Source organism: Oncorhynchus tshawytscha, unplaced genomic scaffold (assembly GCF_018296145.1).
Source record: "Oncorhynchus tshawytscha isolate Ot180627B unplaced genomic scaffold, Otsh_v2.0 Un_scaffold_3790_pilon_pilon, whole genome shotgun sequence".
Lineage (NCBI taxonomy): Eukaryota > Metazoa > Chordata > Actinopteri > Salmoniformes > Salmonidae > Oncorhynchus > Oncorhynchus tshawytscha.
Window position 1 is genome coordinate 9868 of NW_024609404.1, and position 17644 is coordinate 27511.

General features: G+C 45.7%; 1 protein-coding gene across 1 annotated transcript; it reads right to left on the reverse strand.

Moving 5' to 3' along the window:
• Positions 1 to 9944: 9944 nt before the first annotated feature.
• LOC121844742 (nucleoside diphosphate-linked moiety X motif 19-like) lies at positions 9945 to 17420 on the reverse strand. Its single transcript, XM_042315186.1, is given in 4 exon segments — positions 9945 to 10513; positions 15469 to 15662; positions 15664 to 15674; positions 16504 to 17420. Coding segments are annotated over 4 exon segments (1218 nt in total). The 5' UTR covers positions 17296 to 17420; the 3' UTR covers positions 9945 to 10292.
• Positions 17421 to 17644: the final 224 nt, after the last annotated feature.

Below are 17644 nucleotides of genomic sequence, written 5' to 3' on the forward strand. Positions count from 1 at the left end.
TACCACTACCACACTACCACTACTACACAGCCTTATAGGCCTACACTACCACTACTACACAGCCTTATAGGCCTACACTACCACTACTACACAGCCTTATAGGCCTACACTACCACTACTACACAGCCTTATAGGCCTACACTACCACTACTACACAGCCTTATAGGCCTACACTACCACTACTACACAGCCTTATAGGCCTACACTACCACTACTACACAGCCTTATAGGCCTACACTACCACTACTACACAGCCTTATAGGCCTACACAGCCTTATAGGCCTACACTACCACTACTACACAGCCTTATAGGCCTACACTACCACTACTACACAGCCTTATAGGCCTACACTACCACTACTACACAGCCTTATAGCCCTACACTACCACTACTACACAGCCTTATAGGCCTACACTACCACTACTACACAGCCTTATAGGCCTACACTACCACTACTACACAGCCTTATAGGCCTACACTAACACTACTACACAGCCTTATAGGCCTACACTAACACTACTACACTGCCTTATAGGCCTACACTACCACTACTACACAGCCTTATAGGCCTACACTACCACTACTACACAGCCTTATAGGCCTACACTACCACTACTACACAGCCTTATAGGCCTACACTACCACTACTACACAGCCTTATAGGCCTACACTACCACTACACAGCCTTATAGGCCTACACTACCACACTACCACTACTACACAGCCTTATAGGCCTACACTACCACACTACCACTACTACACAGCCTTAGGCCTACACTACCACTACTACACTGCCTTATAGGCCTACACTACCACTACTACACAGCCTTATAGGCCTACACTACCACTACTACACAGCCTTATAGGCCTACACTACCACTACTACACAGCCTTATAGGCCTACACTACCACTACTACACAGCCTTATAGGCCTACACTACCACTACTACACAGCCTTATAGGCCTACACTACCACACTACCACAACTACACTGCCTTATAGGCCTACACTACCACACTACCACTACTACACAGCCTTATAGGCTTACACTACCACTACTACACAGCCTTATAGGCCTACACTACCACTACTACACAGCCTTATAGGCCTACACTACCACAACTACACTGCCTTATAGGCCTACACTACCACACTACCACTACTACACAGCCTTATAGGCCTACACTACCACACTACTACTACACAGCCTTATAGGCCTACACTACCACACTACCACTACTACACAGCCTTATAGGCCTACACTACCACACTACTACTACTACTACACAGCCTTATAGGCCTACACTACCACGCTACCACTACTACACTACCACACAGCCTTATAGGCCTACACTACCACACTACCACACTACTACACAGCCTTATAGGCCTACACTACCACACTACTACTACTACTACACAGCCTTATAGGCCTACACTACCACGCTACCACTACTACACTACCACACAGCCTTATAGGCCTACACTACCACGCTACCACTACTACACTACCACTACTACACAGCCTTATAGGCCTACACTACCACACTACCACTACTACACAGCCTTATAGGCCTACACTACCACACTACCACTACTACACAGCCTTATAGGCCTACACTACCACACTACCACTACCACACAGCCTTATAGGCCTACACTACCACACTACCACTACCACACTACCACACAGCCTTATAGGCCTACACTACCACAACTACACAGCCTTATAGGCCTACACTACCACACTACCACTACTACACTACCACTACCACACAGCCTTATAGGCCTACACTACCACTACTACACTGCCTTATAGGCCTACACTACCACTACCACACTACCACTACTACACTGCCTTATAGGTCTACACTACCACACTACTACTACTACACAGCCTTATAGGCCTACACTACCACACTACTACTACTACACAGCCTTATAGGCCTACACTACCACACTACTACTACTACACAGCCTTATAGGCCTACACTACCACACTACTACTACTACACAGCCTTATAGGCCTACACTACCACACTACCACTACTACACAGCCTTATAGGCCTACACTACCACACTACCACTACCACACTACCACTACTAAACAGCCTTATAGGCCTACACTACCACACTACCACTACTACACAGCATTATAGGCCTACACTACCACACCCACACTACCACTACTAAACAGCCTTATAGGCCTACACTACCACAACTACACAGCCTTATAGGCCTACACTACCACACTACACATCCTTATAGGCCTACACTACCACACAGCCTTATAGGCCTACACTACCACACTACCACTACTACACAGCCTTATAGGCCTACACTACCACACTACCACTACTACAGCCTTATAGGCCTACACTACCACTACTACAGCCTTATAGGCCTACACTACCACACTACCACTACTACAGCCTTTTAGGCCTACACTACCACACTACCACTACTACACTACCACACTACCACTACTACAGCCTTATAGGCCTACACTACCACAGCCTTATAGGCCTACACTACCCCACTACCACTACTACAGCCTTATAGGTCTACACTACCACACAGCCTTATAGGCCTACACTACTACACTACCACTACTACACAGCCTTATAGGCCTACACTACCACACTACCACACTGCCTTATAGGCCTACACTACCACACTACCACACAGCCTTATAGGCCTACACTACCACTACTACACTGCCTTATAGGCCTACACTACCACACTACCACTACTACACTGCCTTATAGGCCTACACTACCACACTACCACTACTACACTGCCTTATAGGCCTACACTACCACTACTACACTGCCTTATAGGCCTACACTACCACTACTACACTGCCTTATAGGCCTACACTACCACTACTACACAGCCTTATAGGCCTACACTACCACACTACCACACTATCACACAGCCTTATAGGCCTACACTACCACTACTACACTGCCTTATAGGCCTACACTACCACACTACCACTACCACACAGACTTATAGGCCTACACTACCACACTACCACTACTACACAGCCTTATAGGCCTACACTACCACACTAAATCAAATCAAATCAAATGTATTTATATAGCCCTTCGTACATCAGCTGATATCTCAAAGTGCTGTACAGAAACCCAGCCTAAAACCCCAAACAGCAAGCAATGCAGGTGTAGAAGCACGGTGGCTAGGAAAACTCCCTAGAAAGGCCAAAACCTAGGAATAAACCCAGAGAGGAACCAGGCTATGTGGGGTGGCCAGTCCTCTTCTGGCTGTGCCGGGTGGAGATTATAACAGAACATGGCCAAGATGTTCAAATGTTCATAAATGACCAGCATGGTCGTATAATAACAAGGCAGAACAGTTGACACTGGAGCAGCAGCACGGCCAGGTGGACTGGGGACAGCAAGGAGTCATCATGTCAGGTAGTCCTGGGGCATGGTCCTAGGGCTCAGGTCAGTTGAAACTGGAGCAGCAGCATGGCCAGGTGGACTGGGGACAGCAAGGAGTCATCATGTCAGGTAGTCCTGGGGCATGGTCCTAGGGCTCAGGTCAGTTGAAACTGGAGCAGCAGCATGGCCAGGTGGACTGGGGACAGCAAGGAGTCATCATGTCAGGTAGTCCTACCACACTACCACACTGCCTTATAGGCCTACACTACCACACTACCACTACTACACAGCCTCATAGGCCTACACTACCACTACTACACAGCCTCATAGGCTTACACTACCACACTACCTTATAGGCCTACACTACCACACTACCACTACTACACAGCCTTATAGGCCTACACTACCACTACTACACAGCCTTATAGGCCTACACTACCACTACTACACTGCCTTATAGGCCTACACTACCACTACTACACTGCCTTATAGGCCTACACTACCACACTACCACACTGCCTTATAGGCCTACACTACCACACAGCCTTATAGGCCTACACTACCACTACTACACTGCCTTATAGGCCTACACTACCACTACTACACTGCCTTATAGGCCTACACTACCACTACTACACTGCCTTATAGGCCTACACTACCACACTACCACTATTACAGCCTTGTAGGCCTACACTACCACACTACCACTACTACCACACAGCCTTATAGGCCTACACTACCACAACTACACAGCCTTGTGTACCACGGAACGTGTGTCATTCAACAACGATCGGTGTCGTACATGACATCATCTTATGCAACATCCTCGTGCAAAAGAAACGTCTCTTCTGTATGGATCAACTGATGAGCATAGCGTTAGGACAGTTTCCTGTCTCGCTGAACGGCTGAGTCCCCATTGTTATGCAGACTGTCCTGCTGGTTCTTCAGTCACACAGACAAGTGCTCTCAGGATGTTGTGAGAGTGGAAGCTTCACACAGGATTGCAATCAGACAGAAGGAAAAGGTTGAAGAGGAATACAGTCTTCCCAAATGGGACACTTATCCCTATATAGTGCACTACTTTAGACCAGGACCCTTATCCCTATATTAGTGCATTACTTTAGACCAGGACCCTTATCCCTATATAGTGTATTATATAATGTATTGCTTTAGACCAGGACCCTTATCCCTATATAGTGCACTACTATAGACCAGGACCCTTATCCCTATATAACCTCACACTCAACGTCAACTACACCACCCGATGTCACAGGAAGGCCATAAAGATCATCAAAGACAGCAACCACCCGAGGCACTGCCTGTTCACCCCGCTATCATCCAGAAGGCGAGGTCAGTACAGGTGCATCAAAGCTGGGACCGAGAGACTGAAAAACAGCTTCTATCTCAAGGCCATCAGACTGTTAAACAGCAACCACTAACATTGAGTGGCTGCTGCCAACACACTGACTCAACTCCATCCACTTTAGTAATGGGAATTGATGGGAATTGATGTAAAATATATCACTAGCCACTTTAAACAATGCTACCTAATATAATGTTTACATACCCTACATTATTCATCTCATATGTATATGTATATACTGTACTCTATATCATCTACTGCATCCTTATGTATTACATGTATCACTAGCCACTTTAACTATGCCACTTTGTTTACATACTCATCTCATATGTATATACTGTACTCGATATCAGCTACTGTATCTTGCCTATGCCGCTCCCTACCATCACTCATTCATATATCTTTATGTACATATTCTTTATCCCCTTACACTTGTGTCTATAAGGTAGTAGTTTTGGAATTGTTAGTTAGATTACTTGTTGGTTATTACTGCATTGTCGGAACTAGAAGCACAAGCATTTCGCTACACTCGCACTAACATCTGCTAACCATGTGTATGTGACAAATAAATTTGATTTGATAGTGCACTACTTTAGACCAGGACCCTTATCCCTATATAGTGCACTACTTTAGACCAGGACCCTTATCCCTATATAGTGCACTACTTTAGACCAGGACCCTTATCCCTATATAGTGGTACTACTTTAGACCAGAGACCTATTCCCTATATACTGCACTACTATAGACCAGAGACCTATTCCCTATATAGTGCATTACTTTAGACCAGAGACCTATTCCCTATATAGTGGCACTACTATAGACCAGAGACCTATTCCCTATATTGTGCACTACTTTAGACCAGAGACCTATTCCCTATATAGTGCACTACTTTAGACCAGAGACCTATTCCCTATATAGTGCATTACTTTAGACCAGAGACCTTTTCCCTATATAGTGCATTACTTTTGACCAGGGCCTGTATGGAATAGACTGCCATTTGGGACTCTCACTGTTTCCAATGAGAAGGACTGGTTTTGACTGCATTTGTCTGTTTTGTTTGGGTGTAGAAATCCATTTTTTTTTAAATAAAATTTGCTTCTAATTTTTTTTCCTTTCTAGTTTCTGTTGTTCTGCTTCTCGGTGCGAATGTGCCAGGTGAATCTAAGATTACTTCGCCAAACACTCACCGTCCAATCAAATCTCACAACAGAAAAGGTGGACTGTCGACCAATCAAATTTCAGATCAAAGCAGGTGTGGAAAACCCCCCGTGGGGTTTATGTCAACTGGACATCAAAAGTGGAAAATGTTTGCATTTTAGCTAACTTTTTCCTAACCTTAACCTAATTCTACTAACCTGCTGTCTGTTCACACTGCTTTGCTTTATCTTGGCCAGGTCGCAGTTGCAAATGAGAACTTGTTCTCAACTAGCCTACCTGGTTAAATAAAGGTGTTCTCAACTGGCCTACCTGGTTAAATAAAGGTGTTCTCAACTAGCCTACCTGGTTAAATAAAGGTGTTCTCTACTGGCCTACCTGGTTAAATAAAGGTGTTCTCTACTGGCCTACCTGGTTAAATAAAGGTGTTCTCAACTGGCCTACCTGGTTAAATAAAGGTGTTCTCAACTAGCCTACCTGGTTAAATAAAGGTGTTCTCTACTGGCCTACCTGGTTAAATAAAGGTGTTCAACTTGCCTACCTGGTTAAATAAAGGTAAAATAAATATAAATAAATAAAACCCGCTATGTAACCTGCCGTGTTAATTCTCCTAACCTGCCGTGTTAATTCTCCTAACCTGCCGTTTTAATTCTCCTAACCTGCCGTGTTAATTCTCCTAACCTGCCGTGTTAATTCTCCTAACCTGCCGTGTTAATTCTCCTAACCTGCCGTGTTAATTCTCCTAACCTGCCGTGTTAATTCTCCTAACCTGCCGTTTTAATTCTCCTAACCTGCCGTGTTAATTCTCCTAACCTGCCGTGTTAATTCTCCTAACCTGCCGTGTTAATTCTCCTAACCTGCCGTTTAATTCTCCTAACCTGCCGTGTTAATTCTCCTAACCTGCCGTGTTAATTCTCCTAACCTGCCGTGTTAATTCTCCTAACCTGCCGTGTTAATTCTCCTAACCTGCTGTGTTAATTCTCCTAACCTGCCGTGTTAATTCTCCTAACCTGCTCCGAAAGGTCAAATCTGCCATAAACTGTACTCTATCTCGTCAAAACCCCTGTGGCTTCAAAACGTAGAAGTTTCTGCAGCCCACTCTGAAATCTAACCCGCTCCGATGCCGAGATGTCTGTTAAACAGCCCACTCTGAAATTTAACCCACTCTGATGCTGAGGTGTCTGTTAAACAGCCCACTCTCACATCTAACCCACTCTGATGCTGAGGTGTTTGTCTGTTAAACAGCCCACTCTGACATCTAACCCACTCTGATGCTGAGGTGTCTGTTAAACAGCCCACTCTCACATCTAACCCACTCTGATGCTGAGGTGTTTGTCTGTTAAACAGCCCACTCTGACATCTAACCCACTCTGATGCTGAGGTGTCTGTTAAACAGCTCACTCTGACATCTAACCCACTCTGACATCCAACCCACTCTGATGCTGAGGTGTCTGTTAAACAGCCCACTCTGACATCTAACCCACTCTGACATCCAACCCACTCTGATGCTGAGGTGTCTGTTAAACAGCCCACTCTGAAATCTAACCCACTCTGATGCTGAGGTGTCTGTTAAACAGCCCACTCTCACATCTAACCCACTCTGATGCTGAGGTGTTTGTCTGTTAAACAGCCCACTCTGACATCTAACCCACTCTGATGCTGAGGTGTCTGTTAAACAGCTCACTCTGACATCTAACCCACTCTGACATCCAACCCACTCTGATGCTGAGGTGTCTGTTAAACAGCCCACTCTGACATCTAACCCACTCTGACATCCAACCCACTCTGATGCTGAGGTGTCTGTTAAACAGCCCACTCTGAAATCTAACCCACCCTGATGCTGAGGTGTCTGTATGTTAAACAGCCCAGTCTGATGCTTGAGATGTGTCTCTTGTTGTCATGACTTACCTGGACCACCTATTGAGATGTTTCTCTTGTTGTCATGACTTACCTGGAACACCTATTGAGAGGTGTCTCTTGTTGTCATGACTTACCTGGAACACCTATTGAGAGGTGTCTCTTGTTGTCATGACTTACCTGGAACACCTATTGAGAGGTGTCTCTTGTTGTCATGACTTACCTGGAACACCTATTGAGAGGTGTCTCTTGTTGTCATGACTTACCTGGAACACCTATTGAGATGTGTCTCTTGTTGTCATGACTTAGCTGGTGGTCGTGCAGCTTGTGTCTCCTGTTGTCATGACTTACCTGGTGGTCGTGCAGCTTGTGTCTCCTGTTGTCATGACTTACCTGGAACACCTATTGAGAGGTGTCTCTTGTTGTCATGACTTACCTGGAACACCTATTGAGATGTGTCTCTTGTTGTCATGACTTACCTGGAACACCTATTGAGAGGTGTCTCTTGTTGTCATGACTTACCTGGAACACCTATTGAGATGTGTCTCTTGTTGTCATGACTTACCTGGAACACCTATTGAGAGGTGTCTCTTGTTGTCATGACTTACCTGGAACACCTATTGAGATGTTTCATGTCATGACTTACCTGGAACACCTATTGAGATGTGTCTCTTGTTGTCATGACTTAGCTGGTGGTCGTGCAGCTTGTGTCTCCTGTTGTCATGACTTACCTGGTGGTCGTGCAGCTTGTGTCTCCTGTTGTCATGACTTACCTGGTGGTTGTGCAGCTTGTGTCTCCTGTTGTCATGACTTACCTGGTGGTCGTGCAGCTTGTGTCTCCTGTTGTCATGACTTACCTGGTGGTCGTGCAGCTTGTGTCTCTTGTTGTCATTACTTACCTGGAACACCTATTGAGATGTTTCTCTTGTTGTCATGACTTACCTGGAACACCTATTGAGATGTGCCTCTTGTTGTCATTACTTACCCGGAACACCTATTGAGATGTGTCTCTTGTTGTCATGACTTACCTGGAACACCTATTGAGATGTTTCTCTTGTTGTCATGACTTACCTGGAACACCTATTGAGATTTATCTCTTGTTGTCATTACTTACCCGGAACACCTATTGAGATGTGTCTCTTGTTGTCATGACTTACCTGGAACACCTATTGAGATGTGTCTCTTGTTGTCATGACTTACCTGGTGGTCGTGCAGCTTGTGTCTCCTGTTGTCATGACTTACCTGGTGGTCGTGCAGCTTGTGTCTCCTGTTGTCATGACTTACCTGGTGGTCGTGCAGCTTGTGTCTCCTGTTGTCATGACTTACCTGGTGGTCGTGCAGCTTGTGTCTCCTGTTGTCATGACTTACCTGGTGGTCGTGCAGCTTGTGTCTCCTGTTGTCATGACTTACCTGGTGGTCGTGCAGCTTGTGTCTCCTGTTGTCATGACTTACCTGGTGGTCGTGCAGCTTGTGTCTCCTGTTGTCATAACTTACCTGGTGGTCGTGCAGCTTGTGTCTCCTGTTGTCATGACTTACCTGGTGGTCGTGCAGCTTGTGTCTCTTGTTGTCATTACTTACCTGGAACACCTATTGAGATGTGTCTCTTGTTGTCATGACTTACCTGGAACACCTCCAGTGCTCCAGTGCTTCCCACAGTTGTCAAGTCGGCTGGATGTCCTTTGGGTGGTGGGCAATTCTTGATACACACAGGAAACTGTTGAGCATGAAAAACCCAGCAGCTTTGCAGTTCTTGACACACTCAAACCGGTGCGCCCGGCATACTACCCTGTTCAAAGGCATTAAATATTTTGTCTTGCCCATTAACCCTCTGAATGGCACACACACACACACACACACACACACACACACACACACACACACACACACACACACACACACACACACGTCTCAATTGTCAAGGCTTGAAAATCCTTCTTTAACCCGTCTCCTCCCCTTCCTCTACACTGATTAAAGTGGATTTAACAGGTGACATTAAATGACTCACCTGGACTCACCTGGTCAGTCTGGCATGGAAAGGGCAGGTGTTCTTAATGTTTTGTAGACTCAGTGGTTAATGGTGTGATAGTTCTAATGAATGTTTCATACAAAACACACTGATTAAATAAATCTGTACAATCATGGACAGAAATAATACATTGAGAGGTATTTGAAAACTAGATCCATTTCTAGAATTTAATACATTTTTTAGTTAACCTTTGTTTAACTAGGTAAGTCAGTTAAGAACAAATTCTTATTTACAATGACGGCCTAAACCGTCCAAAACCAGCAGCAAGACCTTAGCAGCAGGCCTGTACAGCACAAAACATGGGTCACATCACAAACTTTAGACCAGAGCCCTATGGCACCCTATTCCCTACATAGTGCACTACTTTAGACCAGAGCCCTATAGGACCCTATTCACTTTATAGTGCACTACTTTAGACCAGTAGTTTGTGTATCTCTGCTGAAAGGTAATTGGGAATAGGGTGCCATTTGAGTGTCAACCCGTCTCTCAGAGCTGACTGCTGGTGCCGGTTCTCAGGCTGGACCGTGTGAAGGGCAGCAGCTGGTTGTATTTGGGTGTGATGGTGATGACAGCAGCAGCGGTGTAGGGGTCCAAGGCTACGATACGGTGCAGTGCCGAACAGCCCTGATGAAGCTCATTAAGGCTCTGGTCTGTCTTCAGGGTCACATCCATCTGACATGACCCCTCCTCTGGGTACATCTCGTCACCTGGTAAGAGAAGGACACACACACACACACACACACACACACACACACACACACACACACACACACACACACACACACACACACACACACACACACACACACACACACACACACACACACACACACACACACGTTAAACAGTAAAACGATCATCTGCCAGTAACCATATCAAATCAGATTGACAGTTTTGACTTCAACATGAGAAGAAAAACCCCTAAATTCACCGGGAGAATAATATAACAAAAAAAAAACAATTAAGACCTAAAGATCTCCTTTTCTCTGAAGAAGTAGAGCCCACATCTCTCTCCATGAAGACCTAAAGATCTCCTTTTCTCTGAAGAAGTAGAGCCCACCTCTCTCTCCATGAAGACCTAAAGATCTCCTTTTCTCTGAAGAAGTAGAGCCCACATCTCTCTCCATGAAGACCTAAAGATCTCCCTTTCTCTGAAGAAGTAGAGCCCACATCTCTCTCCATGAAGACCTAAAGATCTCCTTTTCTCTGAAGAAGTAGAGCCCACATCTCTCTCCATGAAGACCTAAAGATCTCCCTTTCTCTGAAGAAGTAGAGCCCACATCTCTCTCCATGAAGACCTAAAGATCTCCTTTTCTCTGAAGAAGTAGAGCCCACCTCTCTCTCCATGAAGACCTAAAGATCTCCTTTTCTCTGAAGAAGTAGAGCCCACATCTCTCTCCATGAAGACCTAAAGATCTCCTTTTCTCTGAAGTAGAGCCCACATCTCTCTCCATGAAGACCTAAAGATCTCCTTTTCTCTGAAGAAGTAGAGCCCACATCTCTCTCCATGAAAACCTAAAGATCTCCTTTTCTCTGAAGAAGTAGAGCCCACATCTCTCTCCATGAAGACCTAAAGATCTCCTTTTCTCTGAAGAAGTAGAGCCCACATCTCTCTCCATGAAGACCTAAAGATCTCCTTTTCTCTGAAGAAGTAGAGCCCACATCTCTCTCCATGAAAACCTAAAGATCTCCTTTTCTCTGAAGTAGAGCCCACATCTCTCTCCATGAAGACATAAAGATCTCCTTTTCTCTGAAGAAGTAGAGCCCACATCTCTCTCCATGAAGACCTAAAGATCTCCTTTTCTCTGAAGAAGTAGAGCCCACATCTCTCTCCATGAAAACCTAAAGATCTCCTTTTCTCTGAAGAAGTAGAGCCCACATGCCCATGAAGATGACGTGGATAAAGGGCACTAGATGACGTGGATAAAGGGCACTAGATGACTGATAAAGGGCACTAGATGACTGATAAAGGACACTAGATGACTGATAAAGGACACTAGATGACTGATAAAGGGCACTAGATGACTGATAAAGGGCACTAGATGACTGATAAAGGGCACTAGATGACTGATAAAGAGCACTAGATGACGTTGATAAAGAGCACTAGATGACGTGGATAAAGGGCACTAGATGACGTGGATAAAGGGCACTAGATGACGTGGATAAAGGGCACTAGATGACGTGGATAAAGGGCACTAGATGACGTGGATAAAGGGCACTAGATGACGTGGATAAAGGGCACTAGATGACGTGGATAAAGGGCACTAGATAACTGATAAAGGGCACTAGATGACTGATAAAGGGCACTAGATGACGTGGATAAAGGGCACTAGATGACGTGGATAAAGGGCACTAGATGACTGATAAAGGACACTAGATGACTGATAAAGGACACTAGATGACTGATAAAGGGCACTAGATGACTGATAAATGGCACTAGATGACTGATAAAGAGCACTAGATGACGTGGATAAAGGGCACTAGATGACTGATAAAGGGCACTAGATGACGCGTGGATAAAGGGCACTAGATGACGTGGATAAAGGGCACTAGATGACGTGGATAAAGGGCACTAGATGACGTGGATAAAGGGCACTAGATGACGTGGATAAAGGGCACTAGATGACGTGGATAAAGGGCACTAGATAACTGATAAAGGGCACTAGATGACTGATAAAGGGCACTAGATGACGTGGATAAAGGGCACTAGATGACGTGGATAAAGGGCACTAGATGACTGATAAAGGACACTAGATGACTGATAAAGGGCACTAGATGACGTGGATAAAGGGCACTAGATGACGTGGATAAAGGGCACTAGATGACGTGGATAAAGGGCACTAGATGACATGGATAAAGGGCACTAGATGACTGATAAAGGGCACTAGATGACGTGGATAAAGGGCACTAGATGACTGATAAAGGGCACTAGATGACTGATAAAGGACACTTGATGACTGATAAAGGGCACTAGATGACTGATAAAGGGCACTAGATGACTGATAAAGGGCACTAGATGACGTGGATAAAGGGCACTAGATGACGTGGATAAAGGGCACTAGATGACTGATAAAGGGCACTAGATGACGTGGATAAAGGGCACTAGATGACGTGGATAAAGGGCACTAGATGACATGGATAAAGGGCACTAGATGACTGATAAAGGACACTAGATGACTGATAAAGGGCACTAGATGACGTGGATAAAGGGCACTAGATGACTGAAAGGACACTTGATGACTGATAAAGGGCACTAGATGACGTGGATAAAGGGCACTAGATGACTGATAAAGGACACTTGATGACTGATAAAGGGCACTAGATGACTGATAAAGGGCACTAGATGACGTGGATAAAGGGCACTAGATGACGTGGATAAAGGGCACTAGATGACTGATAAAGGACACTAGATGACTGATAAAGGGCACTAGATGACGTGGATAAAGGGCACTAGATGACGTGGATAAAGGGCACTAGATGACGTGGATAAAGGGCACTAGATGACATGGATAAAGGGCACTAGATGACTGATAAAGGGCACTAGATGCGTGGATAAAGGGCACTAGATGACGTGGATAAAGGGCACTAGATGACTGATAAAGGACACTTGATGACTGATAAAGGGCACTAGATGACTGATAAAGGGCACTAGATGACTGATAAAGGGCACTAGATGACGTGGATAAAGGGCACTAGATGACGTGGATAAAGGGCACTAGATGACGTGGATAAAGGGCACTAGATGACGTGGATAAAGGGCACTAGATGACGTGGATAAAGGGCACTAGATGACGTGGATAAAGGGCACTAGATAACTGATAAAGGGCACTAGATGACTGATAAAGGGCACTAGATGACGTGGATAAAGGGCACTAGATGACGTGGATAAAGGGCACTAGATGACGTGGATAAAGGGCACTAGATGACGTGGATAAAGGGCACTAGATGACGTGGATAAAGGGCACTAGATGACATGGATAAAGGGCACTAGATGACTGATAAAGGACACTAGATGACTGATAAAGGGCACTAGATGACGTGGATAAAGGGCACTAGATGACTGATAAAGGACACTTGATGACTGATAAAGGGCACTAGATGACGTGGATAAAGGGCACTAGATGACTGATAAAGGGCACTAGATGACTGATAAAGGGCACTAGATGACGTGGATAAAGGGCACTAGATGACATGGATAAAGGGCACTAGATGACTGATAAAGGGCACTAGATGACTGATAAAGGGCACTAGATGACTGATAAAGGGCACTAGATGACTGATAAAGGGCACTAGATGACTGATAAAGGGCACTAGATGACTGATAAAGGGCACTAGATGACGTGGATAAAGGGCACTAGATGACTGATAAAGGGCAGTAGATGACTGATAAAGGGCACTAGATGACTGATAAAGGACACTAGATGACTGATAAAGGACACTAGATGACTGATAAAGGACACTAGATGACTGATAAAGGACACTAGATGACTGATAAAGGACACTAGATGACTGATAAAGGGCACTAGATGACTGATAAAGGACACTAGATGACTGATAAAGTGCACTAGATGACTGATAAAGGGCACTAGATGACTGATAAAGGGCACTAGATGACTGATAAAGGACACTAGATGACTGATAAAGGACACTAGATGACTGATAAAGGACACTAGATGACTGATAAAGGGCACTAGATGACTGATAAAGGGCACGTTAGAAAGACAATCGTAATGAATTTGTTGCCAGCAGCACAGTTGCAGTCACCAACGCTCTGGATAACATGAAAACTGCCTGACCAGCTCTGCCAGGGCCAGTAGAATGGTCAGAGTGAGCTGTTCTCTCATTTGTGTCTGGGAGATGCTAGCAAGCCAAAGATAGCCAGTTAGCTTGGGGGCTTGACTGCTGTTAGGTCAGGACGCTTGGTTCAACCCTACTCCTCGGCCAGAGCGTCCAGTGTGCGCTCTGAACTCTCTGAGAGCGGAAGGCCCTGAATTCACGAATGGACAATCTGACAATGCTCTGAATTAAGTAAATGTTTACTCTAACCTGGGAGGAGTGATATGTAGTAATCAGACCCTTCATATAAATATAAACTCTAACCTGGGAGGAGTGATATGTAGTAACCAGGTCCTTCATATAAACTCTAACCTGGGAGGAGTGATATGTAGTAATCAGACCCTTCATGTAAATATAAACTCTAACCTGGGAGGAGTGATATGTAGTAACCAGACCCTTCATGTAAATATAAACTCTAACCTGGGAGGAGTGATATGTAGTAATCAGACCCTTCATATAAACTCTAACCTGGGAGGAGTGATATGTAGTAATCAGACCCTTCATGTAAATATAAACTCTAACCTGGGAGGAGTGATATGTAGTAACCAGACCCTTCATGTAAATATAAACTCTAACCTGGAGGAGTGATATGTAGTAATCAGACCCTTCATGTAAATATAAACTCTAACCTGGGAGGAGTGATATGTAGTAATCAGACCCTTCATGTAAATATAAACTCTAACCTGGGAGGAGTGATATGTAGTAATCAGACCCTTCATATAAACTCTAACCTGGAGGAGTGATATGTAGTAATCAGACCCTTCATGTAAACTCTAACCTGGGAGGAGTGATATGGAGTAATCAGGCCCTTCATATAAACTCTAACCTGGGAGGAGTGATATGTAGTAGCTGTCTGACACCATGCGGACAGGGAGCCACTGTTCACAGCCCTCTGAAGCTCTCTGTCTGGAGAAGCTGTGGAGGTTCTGAAGGGAGGGGAACCGGCACATACGGCTGAGATCATAGAACTGTGGAGGGGCAATCCACATCTCTCTGGCCTGGTAACTGTGGAGGATCTCTGGGGGTGGACCACTGAGAGAGGGGAGACGGGAGGGTGAGGGGAGAGAGGGAGAGGGAAGAGGGGAGAAGAGAGAGAGGGAGAGGGGAGGGGAGAGAGAGAGAGGGAGAGGGGAGGAGAGAGAGAGGGAGAGGGGGGGAGAGAGAGAGGGAGAGGGGAGGAGAGAGAGAGAGGGAAGGGGAGAGAGAGAGAGAGGGAAGGGGAGGAGAGGGGGGAGAGAGAGGGGAGGAGAGAGAAAGGGAAGGAGAGAGAGGGAGAATGGAGGAGAGAGAGGGGAGGAGAGAGAGAGGGAGGAGAGAGAGAGGGGAGGAGAGAGGGAGAGGGGGAGGAGAGAGAGAGGAGGAGAGAGAGAGGGAGAGGGGAGGAGAGAGAGAGGAGGAGAGAGAGAGGGAGAGGGGAGGAGAGAGAGAGGGAGAGGGGAGGAGAGAGAGAGGAGGAGAGAGAGAGGGAGAGGGGAGGAGAGAGAGAGGAGGAGAGAGAGAGGGAGAGGGGAGGAGAGAGAGAGGGAGAGGGAGGGAGAGAGAGAGGGAGAGAGAGAGGGAGAGGGGAGGAGAGAGAGAGGGAAGGAGAGAGAGAGGGAGAGGGGAGGAGAGAGAGAGGGGAGGAGAGAGAGGGAGAGGGGAGGAGAGAGGGAGAGGGAGAGGGGAGGGGAGAAGAGAGGGAGAGAGGAGGAGAGAGAGAGAAGGGAGGAGAGAGAGAGGGGTTTAGGTTGGACTAAGATCAAATGAACAGTTTACAACAATATTATGAACTGATAAAGACATCATGAATGAATAATGAGTCACTTAAACCTTTGAACACAACAATACAATACACTTCCACCCTACTAAGCAATGGTATCACCTTAAAGTGCACAATTTCCTTCTCGTCTTGTAGGGTGTGAGGTGGTGTTTCTTGCAAGCAGCACATGTAGAAGGCCGTGTCGTACCTCCTCTGTTTCCCGTACACACCAGTAGGGGTCAGCCAGTTACCCCATTCATGCAGAGCCCAGATGTTAGGTAGACACTCCAGCTCCCTACACATTCTGATGAAGTTAGAAGGCTTCTCGTTTACCAGTACTCTCCATTTAGCCAATTCACTCTTGTCACAGAGATCAGTTATTCTGGTTAATTCGGGTTGACTGTATCGGTTGTTCTCGATGCTGTTAAATAAAGTACTCTCTTCCTCTTTTGACACGACTAGAAGTACACCGGACTCCTCGAACGTTTCCCGCACTGCACAGATTCTAAATGCGACGTCACCTGGAACGAGAGAACCCAGTTTCTTCCTGTCAGTGGCGAAGATGGGAGGTCTCGTCTCCGGCGCCTGTTTCACAAATCCCAGTCCAAAATTCGGTGAGCGCCGAAAAGATTGAAAAAGATCAAACCATTCACTTGAGAAATCTGACGGATCCAGCAGACCGCCGGGAAAGACATAAGCATTCGGCATGAAACCACTCGTACCGCTTCGTTTCAACAACAACACTTCATAGTCGAAGACTGACCTGTCAGGCAAGTTGGAGTGCTCACTGATCACAGGTGCAGAGGTGCCTTTATCGACACACCTTGTCAAACTATCGACAGGGAGTTTATGTCTCGTACCAGCAGCTAGTATGACCGTCGCGGCCTCCTTCCAGTGTCTCAGAGCCGTATTCATCTTTAGCTCGTTTTATTCTCTCATTTCCAATAGTGTTATTCTGAAGCAAAGTCCACAACACCAACGTCAAATGTTATTGTGTTGATGTGTCGTCATACGAGCAGGAAGGTCAGGGGCGGAGAAGAAGAACCGTGTTTCCGGTGTCTTCTGTTACTACGCCGCCTACTGTTGTGGATGTCTGATCTTACCATAGCCTCTATCAATGCAGGTCATGATGCTGATTAAAGTGGGTGAAGGTTCGAGTTCAGGAAAGTGATTGATGTTTGTGGTGAGTATTTTTTTGGCAAAGAGATACTTTAAACTTTTCATAAGATGACAAATGAATTGATTTTTGGGATTAAATTACAAT